Source organism: Herpailurus yagouaroundi, unplaced genomic scaffold, assembly GCF_014898765.1.
Source record: "Herpailurus yagouaroundi ecotype Mexico unplaced genomic scaffold, PumYag 250, whole genome shotgun sequence".
NCBI lineage: Eukaryota > Metazoa > Chordata > Mammalia > Carnivora > Felidae > Herpailurus > Herpailurus yagouaroundi.
The window spans coordinates 2,464,976-2,487,533 of record NW_024412467.1 but is presented as its reverse complement, the minus strand read 5'-3'; the positions used below and the strand labels follow the sequence as shown (position 1 = coordinate 2,487,533).

Here is a 22,558-nt window from a genome sequence, read left to right as displayed (position 1 = left end):
AAACGGGATCAGAAAGATTAAATCACAAATCACTTAGTCCATTTCTCAAGTTCTGTTGAACGTGGCATTCTTAGTATTTCATTTTTGCATCATGGGGTCCTTCTGAACATTTCATTAACTAAACATCAAAAAGAAAGGAAGCAACTTTAAATAAATTTGGAAACACTATCAGCAGTTAAAGGCTGAGTAGTCTTTGCTTGTTTAGGAATACGTGCTTGATCTGTGCTCAACAGAGCAGACTTCCCCGGAGCAGTAAGCACACAGGGCACCCAGTTCTCGATTTCTGAGATTTCCCTCTAAAACGAACCTGGGCTCCTTGGAGAAAATAGTGGATTCCGGGGCTACGGGGCTGAGATAGGGAAATTGACATGAACATTTCTTGTGCTTGAAAGTAAGCAAGTGTTCAAGTTCAAATAGTAAGAGGCATGCAAACTATGCAGTTTTGGGAAAGAGGAATTGAATCCACACCATGTAGGTAGATAATCCATGGCAGAGCTGGGAGGGCTCTTCCTTACAATAAAGTGCTGATATATGTGGAGGGAGGAGTAAATAATGGAAAATTACCAATTTGTAGCTATCCTAGTGAAAGACTGGTTACAGCAAAAATCAGAACTCCTCAGTAGAACACCTGATGAAAAGCAGGGTACTTCCACGTTGCTCTCCAGATTGCTTCTTGGTTTCAAGGGGGGAAAACAGTAACTTTACAATGCAGAAACAGGCCTTGATCAATCAAAATTAACATTAACAAAGAGCAACTTGACAGTGCACTTCTGGATTGGGTGCTGGCCAGAATAATCCCAAATTTAACTGTGGAAAAAGAAACAGCATTCAAATGCAAAATGAGGAACACCTTATATTTTTTTTTTTAAAATTAGCCTACTCTTCAAAAATGTCAAGGTTATTAAACAAAGGCTAATGACCTGTTCCAGATTAGAGACTAGAGATGTGACAGCTACATTCAACGGTTTAAAAAAGACAGGAGGCTATTAGGGCAATTAAAACTGGAATATGGACAGGTGAAGGTGTATCAACACTGCATTTCCTGGATTTGGTTACTTCCCTGTGGTTATACAAGAATATCCCTGTACTTGGGACCTAGGCTGAAGCACTAGAAGTAAGGAATAAAGATGTACCCATGACATATGTACCAAATGCTCAGATCTTTCAGAAAAGACATATATATATATCTATCTAGAAAAAGTGGGAAAAAATGTGGCTAAGACACAGGAGTTTTGTGTATTACACCTTTTCTAAATTGACTCTAAAATAAAATTAAAAACTGACTTACTGAATACATCCAGTATAATTCAACATAGTACAACAATGAAGAGTTTGGATCCTACAGAGACAGCTGGCCTGGTTTTAAATCTTCCCTGCTCCGCACGTGAGCTTGGGCAAGTTACTGAACCTCTGCAGCTCTTTCCACTCAGGCTTGTGAGACCAGAGCTTCAAACAGGACCTGGCCATGATAAACATTCAAAGCTATGATTTCAAGTAGATTCTAAATTTCCAATTGATGAGAAAACGTGGAAGCATTTTGAAATTAGTACTCCTTGGGGCGCCTGGCTGGGTCAGTTGGTGGAGCATGCAACTCGTGATCCCAGGGATGTTGAGTCCAGGCCCCCGGTCGGTGTGAAGCCTACTTTAAAAAATATTTTTCTTTTCCATGAAGGAACAAGGCCAACCTGATACCTGTTAAAGCTTACAAAATGTCTCTGATTCCTATTCTTGAAACTGCAAACGCAAATGGTTTTTGTCCTGAGTTTACTGTGTGCTATGGACTGTAACATAACCCCCAAGGTCATCAGTAACACCACCCAGCGACTTGGAAAAAAAAGTTACCACTTCAGTTTTGTGTATTCACCTGAATAGTCAGGGAACTTTCACCTATTTTATTTAGGTTTTCATTTTTTTCAAATTCCAACCAGAAGCTAAATACATTTGGAAACCAGTAAGCACTAAGTTTTACTCCAAAGGAGTAGGATCATTCAGATTTACTCCATAAAAGTATGCAACCCTTAAGCAAAGCTTTTCTTCATTAAAAAGAAAAAACAAAAAACTATACAGTAGTCTTTCCTTATGTTCATTGCACAAAATGAGTTCTGCTTTTAGAGCTTTGACACTCAGTGTTTTGTTTTGTTTTTTTAACAATTTAAGATGCCAACTTTAGTAACTTTTTTCTATTCCAAGAAACCCTCCTAAAGTTTTCTTTTAGGATGGTGTAGAAACCAGTATTTCTGCACAATTCACTGCGTTTTCTTTGTAATAAAAACCTCTTCTCTTTAAAACCAAAAAACAAAAACCAAAAAAGGAAAGTCCTCTCCCTATGATTTCTGCAGCTATGCATGGATTTCTCAGTTTTACAGCTGCGTTAGCTACTTCAGACTCCAGATCTGCTTCAGACTCCAGATCTGCTTTAATGTGTAGAACTGTATCCACATTCAGCAGAATACTCTTTTATAACAACAACTTGGGGAAAGAGATCTGGAAATAAAATACATACATTTATTTATGAGTACCAGGAAACAAACATGGCCCAGTAAAACATGAGGCAAGAATGCCTACAATGAGATGCTTTTTTTTTTCTTAAAAGATTTCTTCCCCGTGGTTGTATTTTTTTTTTTTTTTTTTTTTTAAACAACCACTTGTGGTCATTAGAATGAATCTGACAGTGCTCTGGAACGACGGTGATTACGGCAAAGCTATTCCGTTTGTTTCAATGTTATGTATACCTTTTACATTCCCTTCTCACCCTCTAAATACTGATGACAGATGTCAGAGAGGCAAAAACCAGCATAAATGGAAAGACCATCAAAAAAGAGTATCACCTTGTGCTTTCAGATACATTTAAGCATTTCAGTGTACAACTGTCCTTTCACTTCACATTTTTAGCAGAATGCTGATGCAGTGCAGCAAATATGCAAAGCATCTTCTTTCACACAGTCCGTGCAGAAGACACCTAATTTTTTTTAAGTTCTGAGACACAAATAATTAAAAAAAAAAAAAATCCAGGATGAACACGTTTCAAAATGCATAGTGTTCTGTGCATGAGTCCATTTTCTTTAAACTCTGAAAGAATAAAGTGTAAGAAAACAAGGAAACAAAATGCTGCTGCGCTCCCTGATCCTTTCCGCTCTGCTGGTCAGGCCCCTACTCCGGCATGTAAGGACGGAGGTGGTCCTCTATGGTGCCAACCGCCCAGTGCGTAAGCTGTTCCTGCGGCAGGTAGAGGCAGATGCTGCATAACTTGAAGATTGTAGCTTTGTTTTTCGGAGTCTGCAAGGGGAATCATTTTAATCTTAATAAAGAAGACCTTTACATAACCCATCAAGTGTCACATGAAGTCAATCTCCCATAATTCTATCAAGCACTTACACACAGCAATAAAGCACACAGATCAAGGGAACAGATTACAGTCTGTACCCACAGGGACCACAGTCTAGTTAGGAAGACACAACCTTGCCATATAAAATACAGAAAGAATAAGCATGATTATAAACTAAACAAACATTTAGAGAGTTTATTCAAACAAAAAACTGAAGTCAGAAAAGTCAACTTGGACAACTTGCTAAAGGAAAATAAGGTTAAAGGCCATAGAGACACATCTTAACAGAAGTTTGAAGTCATGTCTGTATATACAAGGACAACAAAAGTGTCATAGAAGTGAGGGCAAAGATATGAAATAGAAAAAAGAAAGATTGAAGCATAACCGGGGGTAAAGGACTGGAAGAAAGCAAAAGTATTACCAGAAAAATAAAACTGTAAGTATTATTTTTAAAAAGTAGTTACTTGGGGACACCTGAGTGGCTCAGTCAGTTTAGTGTCCAACTCTCGATTTCAGTTCAGGTCATGATCTCTCCGGTTTGTGAGTTCAAAACCTGCATCGTGCTCTGTGCTAACCGTGCAGATCCTGCTTGGGATCCTCTCCCCACCCTCCCACCCCCCCCAACCTCTCAGCCCCCCCCCAGCTCTCTCTCAAAAAAAAAAACATTAAAAAAAAAAAAGTCACCATTTAACATCTAGCTTATGGCAAGTGTGCTAGGTGCTTTCACAGATCACCACTGCCAGTAAACGGAAGACGGAATCTAAAACCCTTGAACCGCCCGCCTTCAAAGTTCTTTTCACTTCAGCACCTTTAAAAAAAGCAGTCTCTATACATAAACCACATAATGCACATGTATTTTTTTACTTTAAAGAAATTTCTTAAGGTTACTTATTTTGAGAGAGAGAGAGAGCAGGAGTTAGGAGGGGCAGAGAGAGAGAGGGAGAGAGAGAGAATCCCAAGCAGGCTTCACACTGCCAGCACAGTGCCCGACGTGGGGATCGAACTCAGGAAACCACGAGATCATGACCGGAGCCAAAACCAAGAGACACTTAACCAACTGAGCCACCCAGGTGCTATTTTTTCACTTTAAATGCTACAACAACCTTACGAATATCGTTTATTCAATTTAACAAAAAAACACACTCACAGAAGTTACCTGTCCAAGATTTCATAGCCAGTCAGTGGCTGCATGTGGATTAGAACCCAGACTCCAGCCACGTGCCTCTCTACCACATTCCCCTCCAAAATTATCATTTGGTCTAGCTCTTTCCATACATCTTGCATTATGAAGGACATACGATCTCTGCTAGACGACTGTGATCAAGTTCTTTCGTTTCCTGATTTCCTCGCCTCTAAAATGGGAGTAAGAAGACCTACGCCTCCCAGGACTGTGGGGAGGATGACGTGAGCTCATGCCCGTACGGCCCCTTGAGGCCGGTAAGTAACGCACCCTGCGTTGGCCACCCTGTTGGGTCCCTCGATCCTCTTGACAGGGCAGGTATGGCAACACATCTCCGGGTCAGGAAGACCAGTAATGACCGGAGTGAAAGATGCACCTAAGAGCGCTGGAGACCAGATGCATCTACAGTCAGGGTTGACACCAGCCATCGCACTGCCCACAATTAAGGTTCCTAGGACTTGGGACTTTCAATGCAAAAATCAGGGCATTCCAGACAGACAGACAGACAGACTGCTGGTCACCCTACCTACAACATGAACTTAGCTGACAAGCTTACAACTTTCTTTTCATTAAAAGGATTCAAGCTATTTGCTTCATAAAGCATAAACATCTGACTTTGATATAAAACAGAAGATGATTTCCTACTTATTTAGCAACGTTACTCCTTCAAGCCACTAGCCATTTCTATATAGTATTATTGATCTGTACATTTGCGTGATAATCGGGGTGTCTGGGTGGCTCAGTCAGTTGAGTGTCTGACTTTTGATTTCGGCTCAGGCCATGATCCCAGGGTTGTGACACTGAGCCCTGCGTAGGGTTCTGAGCTGAGTGTGAAACCTGCTTAAGATTCTCTCTCTCTCCCTCTGGCCCTCTCCCCACCTTACACTCTCTCAATCTCTACTGTGGATTCCATAATAGAAGTCAACAGCCTGCTATCCAGTATTATCTAAGTAAGTTACTCAAATGAAAGTACACTACAAGTAATTAAAAAGGAAAACTAAGGCAACTTCAAAATATCCACCATAGGAGAGCTAAGGTAAAGATGAACCAGAAAAGAAAACCCGCAAAACCCACCCAAGTCGTAAGGTTTTTGTTAGTTTTATGAAATGCCTCCACTGAAATTAACTTTCTTCCCATAGTTCTTACTTGTACGTATAATACCATATGTGTTTTAAAATGTTCTTACAAGATACAGAGTCAACATATAATCTTCCTAAGGAGTCTTCAGTTCCTTGAAGGTAGCAGTATGATTCACCTTCATGTTTTTGCTGTCATACTCTCTAGTAAAAATAAACAATGTTCTACAATGCATAACTAGTATCATAAATACTCTTCTAAATCACCTGCCCGGTGAGGCCTTCTCTGGTGACACCATTTAAGAATTCTGACCCAATGGCTTACGTACCCCGCACCATCTTCTCTTAGCACTCATCACGTGAGTTGCATACTGTACTTCTCTGCTGCTGGGCCTCCCCTACCATGCAGTGGGAGTCCCTGATGACACAATTTCTGTCTAATGGGTTCACTGTTGCACAGCACCTGGCACATAGTAGTAGGCATTCGTTTGTTGAATGAATGGTAATTAAAGCGATGCTATTTTTAAAGGTTAATAACAAAACATGTTATAAATTCTAACTTATTCATCACTTAAGTGATGCAGGTATTCCAGATTCTTTTTTATTCTGTAGAACGTTCTTTATCTCATCAACCTAAACCTGAGTATCATCACTTAAGTTGAAAGTGCTTATTTAAAACACATTTGGATCTTTTAAATACAGATGTATTGTATCCCTTCAGATTTTTAAAAAAATAATCTTTTTAATTAAGTTTATTTATTTTTGAGACAGAGCGTGAGCAGGGGAAAGGCAGAGAGAGAGGGAGACACAGAATCCCAAGCAGGCTCCATGCTCAGAGCCGTCAGTACAGAGCCCGATGTGGTGCTCCAACTCGCAAACTGAGAGATCATGACCTGAGCTGAAGTCGGACGTTTAACCGACTGAGCCACCAAGAAGCCTCCAGATTTTTATTTATAAGATCTAAGGCTACAGCGTCTCAAAACATAATGTGTTACTAACCACCTGAAGATTTTGTTCAAAACATAGATTCTGATCGAGCAGGATTGGGGTAGGGCCTGAGAGTCCACATATTTAAGAATCTGCTATGATCTGTTGACCGTACTTTACTTAGAAAAGCTCTACCGCAGGGTTTCTTAAAACACTGTTTTGGGGTGCCCGGGTGGCTCAGTCAGTTGAGCTTCCGACTTCAGCTCAGGTCATGGTCTCGCAGTTTGTGAGTTCAAGCCCCGCGTTGGGCTCTGTGCTAACAAAACAGCTCAGAGCCTGGAGCTTGCTTCAGACTCTGTCTCTCTCTCTCTCTGTCTCCCCCTCCCCCACTCATGCTCTGTCTCTATCCCTCGAAAATAAATAAATGTTAAAATTTAAAAACAAACAAAAAACCCACGCTGTTTTAAGTTCACTGGAGTTTACTAGAATCATGACTTTTAAAAGCTCTCAGGCAGTTCTAATATGCAGCAAAGTTTGGGAACCACTATTCTAGGGTGAGGCCCAGGGTATCTTTTGATTTTTAAATAACTTCAAAAATAATGCAGTTTTTAAGTGGCAAAACAGAATTAATTAACGCATATGGACAAATAATTTGCTGGGTGCCTGGGTGGCTCAGTTGGATCTCCCCGTTTGTGAGTTCGAGCCCCACATCAGGCTCTCTGCTATCAGTGCAGAGACTTCTTTGGATCCTCTGTCCCCCTCTCCTTCTGTCCCTACCCCGCTTGCACTCATTCTCAAAAATAAACATTTTTAAAAAATCTTTTGCTGACAAGTTTTTTTTTTTTTTTTTTAGTTTATTTATTTTGAGAGAGAGAGCATGATTGGGGAAAGGGCAGAGAGAGGGAGACAGAGAATCCCAAGCAGGCTCCACATGGCTCAAACTCACAAAACTGTGAGATCATGACCTGAGCCAAAACCAAGAGTTGGACACTTAACAAAATGAGCCACCCAGGCACCCCTAACGAATAAGCTTTTTAAATGAGGAGTTAAGTGGAAGGAAGGCAGGCAGGGAGGGAAAAAAAATTAAAATTAAAAAATGCTTACCTGCAAGTGCTGTCTGTCAATGAAGAGAAACACTGACTGGTTAGGATTGTTGACAACAATTCCAGTCTTGTCCTTGCGGCTCAGTACATGCAGAAACTGTTTTTCATAGTCACCGTGATGAAACTCAAATTTGGCCTAATTAAGAAACACATTTACATGTAAGTACAAAGACGTTACCCTATTTGAAACATCTACCGCATCCACAGGCATCGAGTTGTGCCATCCAATGCGGTAGCCAACTGTGCCTACTCAAGTTTAACATATTAAATGCATTTTAAAATTCAGTCCTTCGCATACACTAGCCACATTTCAAATACTCAATAATCACATGTGGCCAGTGGCCACCATTCTGAACAGTCTGTTGAGATACATAGCATTGCCTTTATCACAGAAAGTTCTAGTGAACAGCACTCCATTACAGAATTCGACCTTCAAGAAAAACACGGCATCAGGGTGACTAGATCCTCATTCTCGATGATTTTAGGCCAAATTCTATAAAACTAGATTTTCAAACCTACATGGCTCAAGACTTCCAACATATTTGGTGTCCCCCAATGTAATGCTTAAATAAGCCGAATGACACCTCCCTCCTTTTTATTATAAAGAACACACTACAGATAGCTTTTACGAAGAGATGTATTCCAATCTCAGCAGTACATGTCACTACTTACGTGACCTTGTACATATCCCCTAACTTTTCTAAACTTCAGTTTCATCTCAGGTTCTAACCCATCAGGACAGTTAAGGGGATTAAAAGATACATAAAGCCCACACCTGAAAGGTATCCAGTCCTAACATAGATGGACTTGAGGATGTTATGAACCCCTCAAAATTTTAAAGATGTTTTCATGTGGGGTTTTTTCAGATTAAAAAAACTTTAAGTTAGGAAGAAGTATTCTCAAATCAGAACATCCTTTTACTCTTTTAACATGAGGAAAATCAACTCCATCCTCCCACAAAACGTCCATGGAGACACTAAGTGCTGGGTGAAACAACCAGGCTAATGGAGAATTCAAAAAGCAGAGAAACCTTAAAGATCTCTTTATTTATATAATGTTCAATTATTTTAAGAAAGACTGTTAGTCCATTTGACTCAACTTTTATCTTCTTATGTCAAGACAGCAAGAAACACTGACAAGGAAAAACCAGTTCCTGCGATCTAGAATTTGACTGCCTAGCTTCTCTTATAAGCCATAACATAAAATGATATGCTACCCCCACACTATTGCATGGAAAAAGGATATTCGACTGTATGTCTGCACAAATTCAAATATTTATGAATATGAAAATAAGGCTACTAAGGCTCTGACACAGCTCAAAAGGACACGCACATGCAAATATAAAACCTAACTTGCTTCAAATCTTTCCTAGAATAAGCTGAGGTTATCTGTAAAACCCTAAATTGAGTTCCTATCTTCAGAGTGCTACGTGAAGAAGGCAGAAATAATTAACACAGCGGGCGCTGTAGGCAGTATTAGCAAATGATTGTGGATTGGGCCTTGAAAGAGGACAGTAATTTTCCCCGGGAAAGTGCTAAGAAAAGGTAATTTGGAAAATGCCATTCCAGGAAACAGGGCCAACATTAAGCACAAATGTGTCAAAATTAAAATACTATTCAAGCAAGTGGGGCACCCGGCTGGCTCAGTCAGTTGTGCATCCAACTTGGGCTCAGGTCATGATCTCACGGCTCGTGACTTTGAGCTCCGCATCGGGCTCTGTGCTGACAGCTCAGAGCCTGGAGGCTGCTTCGGATTCTGTGTCTCCCTCTCTCTTTCTGCCCTCCCTGCTTGCACTCTGCCTCTCTCTCTCAAAAATAAACAATTATTAAAAAACTTAAAAAAAACCAAAAAACTGTTCAAGTAAGAAAGCTTCAAGTATTCCAGTATGGCAAATACCAGGGAGAGACTAGAAGGGGCCAGTAGAACATCACACTGAAAAGAGATTTCAGTGAGACTGAAAAGGGCTTCTATGTTTCTGTGGCATTTCAATTCTATCCTATTGAATACATAAAGATTTGGGAAGGAAGGAACAGTCCCCACCAAAAAGAAAACCCTAATAAGCAGCATGAAAGCAATGCCGAGAAGTAACAAAATATTTGAACAGTGTGATGAAGAACTAACGCAGCAAGAGCATTTAGGGATAAAGAGGAAAGAAGAGAGATTTTAACGTGTACCTCCTAGTACTTTGAATATAGTAGGAACTTGTTATTGAAAAACAACCTTTACTCTGGTTCCTACTGAATCTCATTATTCAAACTTTAAAGTGCTTCAAGGGGCGCCTGGGTGGCTCAGTCAGTTGGGTGTCTAACTTCGGCTCAGGTCAGGTCATGATCTCACAGTCCGTGAGTTTGAGCCCTGCCTCTGGCTCGGCTGACAGCTCGGAGCCTGGAGCCTGCTTCAGAATCTGTAACTCCCTGGCTCTCTGCCCCTCCCCCACTGACGCCTGGTATCTCTCAAAAAAAAAAAAAAAAAAAGTTAAAGTGCTTCAAGAGTCAAAGAATCAAAAAAAACAAAGAAAGTTTTCAAATTGAAGTTTATCTTTCCTTCTTTCATTTACCTCAAGAATGAAATTATTTATATTTATGACCTCTCATTCAGGATACTAATTATTTTAAATTACAAGGGAAGTAAGTTCATCTTTACACTATTAACTTGTTTCCTGAAGCTGAACTCTAAACTTACCTCTGTCCTATATAGTGCTTATACTCAGTCCACCTCTACCCTATATAGTGCTTACACTCAGTCCATAATATTAGGTTTTTATAATACAGGGCACTTCCCACAGTACAGAGTAGCAAATTCTGAGCATAAGCTTTACAGGAATTACATCTTGATTGCCACTTAACTGCATGACCTTGGGCTGTTTAGCTAATCTGCAACTGCCTCAGTGTCTTCCTTGGCAAAAGGAGGCTCCTGTCTGCATCGTTATTGTAAGGATGAAGATTAAATGTATATATTCAGGAGACTGCCTAGCACAACTCTCAAACACCATTATTTGAAAAAGTAGTGCTTGACTTGAGACAAGACTATTTTAACACAACTATCCCAAACAAGGTCTCAGAGGGAAAGAGAAGAGAATTGGAAAATTTTAAAAATACAGGGAGAAGTGAACCAGTTTCCCAGTGAAAAATTCTGAATGAAAAAAAAAAAATCCTTCCAGTGCTTCTGGACAGCAGTTACAGCTGATGCGTAAGACATACTCTGATAACTACAAACACGCCCCATCATTCCTGGTCTTCCTGCTTGTCACATTAAACTTCTATTCTCCAGCACATTCACGTGAGTTAGTATCATCCATTAAAGGAAAACATGAATACGCAATACTTTTACCCACATTTAGGGCTATATGTTAACTTTAGAACTTATTTCTGTCAAATGAATCTTAGAAAAAGAACGATAATTTGAGCTGTTGTGCAGAACATTACCATGGGGACAGGGGGAGTATACCAATTTGTTCATACACAAAAGCACCATAAAGATACTTCATAGTAATGGATAAATGCAAAATTTTTTCAATCATAATTTTCGCTATTTTTATTATAGATATAAGTATGATTGATGTATTTATGACATTTACATATATGTAGAATAAAACTTGGCCATACCTGACCTAGAAGTAACCATATTGGTATTTCAGGGGAGATTACTTTACTTTCTCCTATGCATATAAAGCTACCATACATAAAATTAGGATCACTGCCTCAAGGGCAAATGCTCTTCAACACTAGAAACTAGTACATCAAATGACAAGTCAAAAGTTGGCAGGGATGTCCAGGAAGATTACTTCATCACCACTACCAGATTTACTCCTCTCTTGTATAGTTTTATACACAAATCTACTTTTAGAAAAGGATTTCTTATATCAGACTCCTTTGAGAACCAGATGGTTAGGTATACTATTTTGGGAGTACAATTTCAGAGGAGAGATCACCTGAGTTCATTCATGGGCCCCTCTGTAAATCCATCCTCAAAGATTTTCTCTAGCCGTTATTTCAAAGACACCCTGGAGTAGTTAGGACCACCTCTCATTCTCAAGAGATTCTGTCACCCAAATGCTTTCTCCTCTTGCATCACAATATCCAAACAGACGAGAGCAACTCATGAGTTAAAACTGATTAGAACGCATATTCTCAAAAAATTTAAGTTAGGCCCTATTTACTCACTTAAGTGCACACCACACTTAGAATAAAATACCTGGACAGGCCTAAAAGGCTCATCAGATTCCTTCCACCTAGAAAACAGGAGACAGACAATTTTTTCAATATCATTCCGAGGCCAAAGAATGAAATCCATCTCCTGAGTACAGCCAATTACATCCTATAAAATGACCAAAAAAAAAAAAAAAAAATTACTTTCAAAGAAACAAACTTATAACAAGCAATGAATGTCACCAATTACAGGTCTGATTACAGAAACATTTCACAAGTACAGAAGGTGCGTGAAGCATCATTTTATGTATTAAGAGGTAAGAAAAATAGAACAGTACCCAATCTGACTAGCCCATGGCCTACTTCTAATCTTTATCTTGTAGAGTCCACATACTCAGTCCAATGTTGCTCATATCAAGACCTAGATTAATCAGCACATGGTGAAGACTCCAACTCAGGCTGATTTTTCTGGTTAAGTCCCAGTATTTTTTATTTCCATTCTTCAAAAGCAGAACCTAGTTAATATATAAGCAAAGCTGTCTTGGTATTTTTATTATATGCTTACACAAAAGTATTTTCTCCATTCTTGTTCCTTATTATCATAGTCCAGCGTATTAATTTTCAAAGGCCAGTAAACTTTTCAGACCAGTACATGGTTCTTTCTAACCTTCCCCCACGCCACTAATTGTGGGGATCTCCTGTTCAAATATGTTCATACTAACTTCCAAAGAGTTGCAGAAATTTAGAAGGTTGACAGCAGTAATTCCTTCTACTTTAACTTACAAGGAGCACGTCAGTTCTCTCCCCAAAAAAGAAAATCCAATAAACAGTAACATAAAACATTATTCACGGCCAATAATACACACCGCTATCAGCGTAACACCACACACAAAAAGTCATCCATGTTTTATTTGAAGTCAACTTCATTCTTAGGGGGAAAAAAATGTAAGTTTAACTTGTAAAAACTTACCAAATCAGGACTGACAAACAGAACTTACCCTTCTCATAGACTGGTATCGAGGAGCATGGAGCTGTACCACATCCTTCTGTAAAAGCTCTATGGAACTTTCCAAGGAATAGCTAGAATCTCGCACACCTTTCAGGATATTTTCTTCGTAATTATTTGTCATAACTGGTATAACCTCAGACACTTCAAAAAGTGCTGATTTTTTCTTCTAAAAGGAAAAAACAAAGTGTATTAACCCACCAATAGTAGCACATTGTCTTTTAACACCCAGTTCATGTTACAATGTCATGTATCCTTATTTTAGTATTAACTGAAGTGATTTTTTATAATGAAATGCCAGATTTTCAAATAGGTGGATCCTTCTGTTCTTCCTCCAACCCCCATCACTCCCGTTACCCCTACCACACACAAACAGGCTATAATAAGAATGTTTTACTGCACGCTCTTACAGTATCCAGAACAGGTAACTTATTTTAAACAGTAATATTTCTTAAACATGGTGAGAGATAAACACTAGACACACCTAATGCTAAAAAAAAAAAAAAAAAGCGATTTACTCTTGATGTACTTTCATTTAACTGATTCTACACAGTTAAATTAAAATCTCAACAGTTTAAAAACAAAGCTGTACAAACTACCGTTTTTTAACTCCTTAAAAGAGTCAAGTATCATTACCACTTTTACGTATTACATAAAAGTGTCAATATACGAAACAAGAAAAAAAATTAAAAGACGACCAAACTGAGTTTCAAATTTACTTGTAACCAAGCACTCATCCATTTAGGTTATAAAATTCATGAACTACTCAGGACAATTGCCTGGGTACTGTCCATTCAGAGTAAAAACGGGTTTTCATGGTGTTAAAGAACTAGATGGTACAACTCAGGGCATCTTCTATATTAAAAGAACTAACCTCACCAAGTATATCTTGGATTTAGTTCTACTGAACTTATAATACCTTCAATTAAAATCTGATCTTCTCAATTCTGCAGTCAACACATCAACAAAAAGACAAAATGGAAAAGTCAATCCCTGGTACTACCCAACCTTGGGATAATCACTTCAAAACCACCACTCTGAAATCACTTTGCAATGCTATATGCTCCAGCAGCCAAAAGCATCCTTAAATACAGGCATACCTTGGAGATATCGTGGGTTCAGTTCCTGACCACAGCTATAAAGCTAATATCACAACAAAGCATGTCAAATTAATTTTTTGGTTTCCCAGGGCGTATAAAAATTATGTTTACACTACACTGTAGTCTATTAAGTGTGCAAGAAGCATTATGTCTTAAAAAAAATAATGTACATACCTCAATTGAAAAATATTGCTAAAAAATGTTAACGATCCTCCGAGCTTTCAGCAAGTAGTAATAACTGATTGTAGACCACCATAACAAATACATTGATTAAAAGAAAGCCTAAAGTATTTCTAGAATTACCCAAATGTGACACAGAGGCATGAAGTGCACAGATGCTGTTGGAAAATGGCGCTGACAGACTTACTCAATCCAGGGTTGCCGCAAACCATCAATTTATAAAAACCAAAATACCCACGAAGCACAGTAAAGTGAAGAGCAATAAAACCACGGTATGCCTGTACAAATACTCTTCAAGAGTGGGGTAAATACCCAGGAAACTTCCAAATATTAAATAGATGCCACACTAAGAATCTATTTCTGGTCTGAAATTAGCTCACAACTTCGGTGCAACAATTAAAGCAGGAGTTCCTTATACTCATAACCTAATCTCATGTCAAACAGATCATTGAAGAAACTGGCCATTTTAAGTTGCAAAAAAATAAATACTGCTTTTATAATGTTCTCTTTGACTACTCACAACTCAGTTGTTTGCTATTTAACCGTGGAGTTAATTCTGATTCCGTTCACCACCCCCCCTCGAAATTTCAATGTCTTTAGGTCCTTTTGAATTTTAATAAATTGCACTTCTAAACACAAATTAACCATTAACAGTATTTAGTTGTTCCTAAAAATTAAAGTGTATTGTAATCCATTAAATGTACCAAGAGAAAAGGTATCTTTAGCAAGAAGTTGAACAGACTAGTTTCAGCACATAAACATCTTGATTCTAATTTACCACTTTCAAACGTCCTGCTTTATAGACAATCCTTCAATTAATAATGTTCTCCATGTAACTCTACATAAATGTAATTTATTGTAAAACAGAAACGCGAGTTTTACAACGTTGCTCCCCCCAGGTTAACTAAAAATAGACCCTACTAAGCTTTAGAGTATTTCCAAACCAACAAGTCCTCCAGCCTTCCACGGGGAGTTAGTTACCCGGCACGGCACCAGCTCGCGCAGAGAATTCCCCGTAAGGGTCGAAGTGAAAGCACATACGTAGACTTCTGTCAACCACTCTTTAACCTAACGCGCAGGTATTTAAGGGTAACAAATAACTTAATATACACTTACAAAAATCACTTGTGCTAATTCACATTAAGAATTTTCAATTACCTTCTCCTTGAATACAAAGGCAATATACATCTTGAAGTCAAACTGGTCAGCTAGAGATTCTTTTTTCTTTCTAAGCTGAGCACGTAGTCTGTTCAGAGCTTGTTTCTTCCGGGAGTTTGGGTCCCCCATTTTGAAATACAGGTGGTACTAAAGCCTTTGGAAATTGTCACTAAACTATGGGCACTTTTTCTTAAGACTCAAGTACAACAGAAACAAGTCATTTTTTTTTCCTGCTAATATGATTGAATAGCTAAAATCACGACTGTAACCCAAAAACTGCACCTTCTGGCAATATTAGCAGACTGTCATATTACAGGGTCAAGAAACAAAAGCTGCTGTCCAGTCATGTTTGGACAATAACGTTGGGGTTATGGGGAAAGAGGAAGGGGAGGAAGGAAAGACAGAGAGGAGAAAATACTTGGAACTAACTTTTTGGAAAACGCATTTGGCTTAAATGCCAAAATAAAGGCTTTGGGGGGAAATGAAAAGCCTATTATCAGGATTTAGGTGTGCAATAAAACACAGCTGACACCAGTCCAATTCTTCAAATCCATCCGGATTTTCCCCCCTCTTTAGAGAAGGGATTAACCGGGGGGGGGGGGGGGGGGGGATAATCCCCCCTTCTTCAAAAAAAAAACAAAAAAAAAAACAAAAAAAGGGGGGGGGGAAGAAAAAACCCAACCCCCCCCAACACCAAAACAGGGTAGGTGAAGGAAACCGAAATATCCAATTGGGTTTTACCCAGCCAGATCCATGGCTGCAGTACCTAATCAATTCTTAAGTTATTCCAGATTTCACTATTGCTATGTATTGCCAGTGCTTGTTATTGATTACACTTGGTGGTGAGCAAAGAGAAAAGTGCAAAATCGGTAGAGAAGGAAGGGGAGAGGTACAGGGTTTCCCTGCAATCAACTACAGTGTATACCGGGGGCGGACAGGTGTTGCCCAAAGGAGCCATGAGAAGAAACAGCGGAGTCATTACCAACTTCCCCATCACCCACATTTTCACCCTCAGGCGACTGCTAATGCTGCTGCCATGGAAAATCATGATGGCAGAGAGAAAGGGGGTATATAACACGATATAACAGTTATTCCGGCTCTGTGGCTGGACCTGATTAATGCCCGGGATCCCAACACCCCCAGCCCTGCAATGAGTCCTACATTCCCCAAGGGAGCCTTCCCTAGGAATCTGGCCCCGTTCAAGATCGTGGGGAGTGCGACTTATCTTCTTGCGAGCATTGCTGAGGCAAAGGCGGTGGGCTCTTCTCCCAGACAGATCCCAGGCAGCGCCCAGGGACCACCTGCCTTCCACCCCCCAGGTCCCACCCCCACCCTTTGCCTTCAGCGGCAGCGACTCACTCGCACCACGGGAGACACAGGATCACTCGGGTTTTCACTCATTTCATCGTGGAAACAATTCCCGCCCGGGTAGAGGAGGCGGGAGAGGGAAAATGGGATGGATCAGTGGGAAAAAAAGAAAATAGTTGTGTTAATATGAATTACTTTTTAAAGTACGCCCAGGGCGCCCCCCCCCCCGGAAAAAAAAAAAAAAAAGGCCCTGAAGTTCCCGGATTCCGGATTAAGCTCGCTCGCTCGCTCTCACGTTGAACAGACCATGTTTCCCGAGTTTGGCTAGTTTAGGGTGGGGTCATTAGTTGGTTTCCCGAGGGGGCAGAGGGGTGGAACCGAGGCAGCTGGGACGGGGGCGGGTGACGGGGAAATGCCCTCCCTGTCCCCGCGCAGACCGGGACTCACTGACCGACGCTCGGGCGGGGTTCGGGCCCTCTAGCCGCAGCCTGCGGGCGGAGCGGTGGCGGCGGCAGAAGAGGAGGCGGCGGCGGGGGCGCTGCTCGCAGCACGGGCAGGAGCCATGTCAAGAGAAAACCACCAGCCAACTGAGCCCCTCCATCCCCGCTGCAGTGCGCACTGTGACCGGGCCGCCCGCGCTGCTGCCGCCGCTCAGCCCCCACCTGGGACCCATAGTCTGGCTCGGCGCCCCGGGCGGCGGCGGACGGAAGGACGCGGAGGCGGCGGCGGCGAGAGAGAGAAAGAGAGAGAAAGATAGAGAGGGGAGAGAGAGAGAGAGACCGAGAGAAAGGAGGAGAAGTAACGAGGAGAAAGAGGGGTGGGATTGGTACTGGCGGCGGAGGGGGAGGGGAGGAAGGGGAGGGGAGCCCTGCGCTACGGGGTCTGTCAGCGAAGCAAACCCCCCAAAATAAAGTTATTTCAGTTCAAGCATCTGCTCTCGAGTCTTTCTTCCCCCACGGTCGGGTTCCGGCTCTCAGGAAGGAAGGTCGAGGAGACCCGGAGGGGGCAAAGCCGAAGCGGAAGGTGAGAGTCCGCGGTGGCACAGCCTCGTTTCCCCCCCAACCGCAGGCTGCGGAAACGGCGGCGGCCTCGGGCGCCTCCCGGGTCCGGGGCAGAATCGCGTTTGAGGAGGGGAGCGAGAACAAACAACTTAAAATGGCAGCGACGGCCGCTGCGTCACACGCCCCTCGCCGGCACCGCCCAGAACTCTCTGCGGCTGCGCACCGCGCGGGCCGCCACCATCTGCACAGAGCGAGGGGGGGAGGGAAGGCTGGAGGGGGAGACTGTCCCGTGGTTATCAAGCAGAGAGGAAAGAAGCGCAGCAGGAGAGAGTATGAAGAAGCTTTCCAAAGGATGAGTCTTTGAAATTAAACTTCTTAGTTGACATTCCCCCCTCCAAGGAGAGTTTGAGAATAGAGACTCCCCTCCCGAGCAGCATGGAGTTTCCATGGGGCGTGGCAAGTTGCAACCCATACTCCCGCCGCCCCCTCCGTCTGGCTGTCCCAGCTCCTGAGTTGGCTCCTCGCCCCACCCGCTCACGGTCGTCATGAAGCCACGCCCTTCCCTCGCCCCCACAAAGCACCCGGATGGAGTCCCTCTTCCGGGGTCTCGGTCGGCCCCCGCGATAGGTCTGGCGGCGAGTCTGAGCTGAGCCAGCGGGCTGAGAGTTGGCGGAGGCGGGGGCGGAATGAGGGAGGAAAAGGGAAGTGTGATGGGAGGTCGGGGACGATCCCCGTTTCACCTCACTGTGCTTCACTTCTAACTACAGGGTCTGCGCGCAGGGTCTTGCAGCGAGAAGCTGACAACTCCTTTCCAGCGCCTGGAATGTCAGCCGCGCGCTGCGGAGAGTGTCTTCCACGGGTCCCACGTGGCTCCGTCCCCACCTCGCCACGTGCGCGGGCAGGGAGGGCGGTCCTCAGGCTCTGAGGAAGGTCACCGTTGGACGCCTTTGGAACGTGGCTGCTGTGACTTGGGAGAACGACAGTTGCACCTGTGGATCGTCCCCCGTTTCAGAATACAGTTTCCACTGGGATCCCCCAGGACCTGAGAGACCTAGTGCCCTATGTAGTTCACGGTCTTAGGAAAATAGGAAGAGGGTACTGTGGGACGTTTGCCGGTGAATCAAGGGCGTTGAGGCCCATTTTTCAGAGCTCTGATGTGCTGATAACGCAGTTATAAGTCGGTAATCAGCAAAAGTCAATGCTCGACAGAAGGAAAGCTACACTCCTTTATGAACTCTACTCAGTATGATGAAATTTAGAAGTCCCTCGGATTACTGCCCTTTACTTGGGAAAATCAAAATACAGTGCCTGCAATACCCTTTTTCTTCACCCATGACCCAAAAGAATTATTTGTGAGCTACCGTTCCATATAAATTCTTGTCCAGAACTGAAAGATGAAATTCCTGCTACTGCTTCCCTGATTGATTTTCACAATCACATACTGATAATTGTAAATCATCACTATTGAAGATTTAGGGTAGTTTATGACATTTAGTTACCAAAAAAAGATATTAAAAAAATTAACACTGGTTCATGTCTTCTTTTTTCCCTACGAAGAACATTTTTTGTTAAAGCAGATTGTAAGTTAAGCTTTTTAAAATAATTTTTTTTAGTTTATTTATTTTGAGAGACAGAGCGAGCAGAGACAGAATCCCAAGCAGGCTCCATGCTGTCAATGTGGAGCCCAACTTGCCGCTCAAACTCACAAACTGGGAGATCAGGACCTGAGTTGAAATCGAGAGTCAGAGGCTTAACCAACTGAGCCACCCAGCCGCCCCAGCAGATTATAAATCCTTATCAGTACAAATACATACAGCTCACATTTGATTGTAAAGCCAACATTCAAAAGTAAAAATGAGATGGGATCTCATGTTGTTACCAAAGGTCAAGTGGCTGCAACTGGCAACAGGATGCTCTGCTCTCCTCAAGTGAGCGGACAGACTCCCACACAGCTAATAAAACCAGATTCTCCACCCCCACAAATCTAAGAGACAAAACAAAACCCACCAAGACCCGCGTGACAAACCAACACGGTAACTCGTGCTCCCATGGATGGATATGATGATGTCACTGTCACCCTAGAGTTCAAACATAGAGGATTGACATAAAGAAACTGCAGCAGTCCATCAGGGCCAATACATATTCAAAGTGTATTTAGATTGATTCCATTAAAATAATGACATTAGGGGCACCTGGGTGGCTCAGTCAGTGGAGCGTCTGACATGGGCTCAGGTGATTATCTCCCGGTTTGTGGGTTCAAGCCCCGCATCAGGCTCCCCACTAACAGTACGGAGCCTGCTTGGAATTCTCTCTCTGCCCCTCCCCTGCCCACTTTCTCTTTCTCTCTTTCTCAAAAATAAATAAACTTTGTAAAAATAATAAAAAACAAAACAAAATAACGACATTAGAATTTCACCCCAGGTTGAAACCCAGGACAACACTGCTCTTTCTTTCCTTTACAACCAGCACCTAGTGACTGTATTTGTCACTCGCATGTGTTGCTGCAATGTGCTACTTACCATGAATGATACCAAATAAGCCAGAGATCTCATCTGCGACTCCCAACCTTCCCTCTCCCCACTTTGACAGGCATCACTGATAAATCAATCAGATGTACAGCTTCTTACAGGTAACCCTTTTACCTTTGGCAAGATCACTTACATTCATACAACTTTTTAATATTGACAACTATTGAAAATATGTAAATGCATGAAAATAAGGATTTTGGCTTTTTTGATACAGATTTATGTTTATTCTTACTCAAAGTGGAAGCTCAACTTTACACCTACAATATACCTAAAGATACACCTAAAATCTGCTGGACAACTGCTGATGTGACTTCCTGGGAATCCTGGCAGCGTAGCCTGCCTATCTCTTGTCCCCAGCCCAAGCGCAGGCCACCACGTTCCTGGGCTCTAAGACAGGCCAGCACTGAGGGGCGGCAGGCAAATGGCATGAAAAACAAAGGGAGATGGTTTTGCTTCCCCTACTGTTTTATACTCCAGTAAATGTGCTTTGAATACAGACTCCTGTCCGTATACTTCTGCCTCTCTGCTGTCCGAGATCTGTGAGGGACTGCAGGAGTAGGAGGTGGACAGAGGGCAACATTTCCTTGACTTCTTTAGCCTAACTGCAAGACAACTTTTCTCTAGAAATGTTCCTGCCCCTTTCTTTTCAAAAGCACCTTTCATAGAACCCTGTGCCTGGACAAGCTCCTTGGGACCCTTGGGATTAGTGGAAAGTAAACTGACAGGGAAGGCAAAGTTCCCTTTGCTCCTTTGACCTCTGCCCCTGCCCTTGTCTAGGTACACACAACATACATAAGCCATACAGACTGCTTAAAGTTCAATTTCAAACATCTTCTGTAAGTCACTGGAGGAAGGGTTGGTGGGTGAGGGGTTAGTACGCTGCCCAGACTTGCTTCCTAATGCAGCCCACTGGGTTTCGAAAGGATGCACTGGACAGGTGCCTGCAGGAACCTCCGTGTGCTCATCTCCTGAGGCCAACCCACCATCGTCTACACCGCTGAAAGCTACAGAACCGTTGGGGTGCTGAGCAGGAGGCTTAATGAAAGACTGGCAGTCTTGTAGGAAAGTAGGCTTGTCCCCTGCTAAGGGAATGTCTGGGGCTTGACCGGGCTGGGAGGCTGATGGAGGTGGGCAGCCTGAGGGTGGCCCACAGTGTCATACACATTGGCTGCCATCGGGAGGGAGTGATGCCCATCACAGACACATGAGGTGCCAGATAGGGCATCCCATTGGCCACAGGATAGGACTGGGCAGGGACAAAGGCTGGCTGCAGGGGTGGGACCAGACCACTGGCACAGGCTGGGAGGTGAGGAATGAGTTCCCTTGGAAAGGCGGTGCTGGCTGGGTGATGGCAGTGGGTGCGGGAGGCTGGAGAACTGACCGCGGAAGGGCAGCTGAGCCCACTCTTGAACCCCTCTTCTAACCAGCAGTCCGCCGCAGGGGGAGTGTGTCTGTGAGCAGCCTGGACGAGACCTGGAGAGGCAGCACCTGAAGACTGACCGCCTCCGGCCCCGAGTGCGTGGCTGCAATTCCCCCGTGAACAGCATCAGGGCCCAGGGCTCCAGGGCTGGCTTCATTGCTGTAGCCACGAGGGCGGTGCGGGCTGGCTGAGCCGCAAGCCCACAGGAGGCCGAGTCAGGGCCACTCACTTGAAAGGCAGGAGATGGTGATGCTACTGCTGTCACTGGCGTGGTCACTGGGGCAGATGAGAAGGGACCCTCGCAGGGCATGCTCCATGAGCACAGGGAGCTGATGCTGTCTGCTTCCCACCACTCGGGCCCTTTCTGGACACATTGGGTCTGTTTCATGATTGCTCTCATTCTGCGTGCTCGGTGGCTGTTGTGACACGGAATGACCCTTCTGTTGTACAAGTGGTCCGACTAGCATCAAAAGTAGCAGTCACCCCGCATTCCTTCTCCAGCTTCTGCTTCCTCTCCTTCATGCTCAATCTTGCACCCATGACCTTGACAGCCATGGAGCAATGACAGATCAGCGCCAAGCAGTGCCATCACGACATATGTCAGAGAAGCCTCTATCAAGTTCCTACCTGGGACACAGGAAGTAAATTTTTCTATTGTCTGGTCAACTATGAGGTCCTTAGTATTTTCTTTTCTTTTTTTTTAATTTTTAAAGTTTATTTATTTTGAGAGAGACAGAGACAGTGTGTGGGGGGGGGCGAGAGAGAGAGAGAGAGAGAGAGAGAGAGAGAGAGAGAGAGAAAGAGAGAGAATCTCAAGCAGACTCTGCAGTGTCAGCACAGAGCCTGATGCGGGGCTCGATCTCACAAACCATGAGATCATGACTGGAGTCGAAATCAAGAGTGGATCGCTTAACCGACTGAGCCACCCAGGCACCCCTTAGTATTTTCATCCACAACTGGGGGTCCACCTGCTGAAACCCACAGGACCGCCTTCCAAAGAAGCCTTTGAAGAACTTCCTTTCAGCTTTCAATCTTTTAACAGCATCTTCACAGCTGTGCCTTCCTCTGGTCTCCTTAACTTCTATATGGCCAAGGTAC

At 43.0% G+C, this 22,558-nt stretch overlaps 1 protein-coding gene, 1 long non-coding RNA gene and 1 pseudogene across 3 annotated transcripts; 1 reads left to right on the top strand and 2 right to left on the bottom strand.

Moving 5' to 3' along the window:
• Positions 1 to 1,850: 1,850 nt before the first annotated feature.
• On the bottom strand, positions 1,851 to 17,335 carry CUNH6orf62 (chromosome unknown C6orf62 homolog). 2 transcript variants are annotated; one of them, XM_040460301.1, is made up of 5 exons: positions 16,563 to 17,335; positions 12,758 to 12,934; positions 11,806 to 11,928; positions 7,613 to 7,747; positions 1,851 to 3,276 (listed from the first exon to the last, which is right to left on the bottom strand). In XM_040460301.1, the coding sequence occupies exons 1-5, from the start codon at positions 16,602 to 16,604 to the stop codon at positions 3,151 to 3,153; spliced, it is 603 nt and encodes a 200-aa protein (XP_040316235.1). In that variant the 5' UTR covers positions 16,605 to 17,335; the 3' UTR covers positions 1,851 to 3,150. The 2 variants fall into 2 exon arrangements, with proteins under 2 accessions (XP_040316235.1, XP_040316234.1); XM_040460300.1 differs by lacking the exon at positions 16,563 to 17,335 and adding an exon at positions 15,204 to 16,542.
• Positions 17,336 to 17,768: 433 nt separating this feature from the next.
• Positions 17,769 to 19,041, top strand: LOC121020310 (uncharacterized). Its single transcript, XR_005786063.1, has 2 exons — positions 17,769 to 18,139; positions 18,280 to 19,041. It is a non-coding gene; the product is annotated as an uncharacterized LOC121020310 (long non-coding RNA).
• A 1,200-nt stretch (positions 19,042 to 20,241) lies between these two features.
• Positions 20,242 to 22,233, bottom strand: LOC121020614 (protein numb homolog; annotated as a pseudogene).
• Between the last annotated feature and the right edge of the window lie 325 nt (positions 22,234 to 22,558).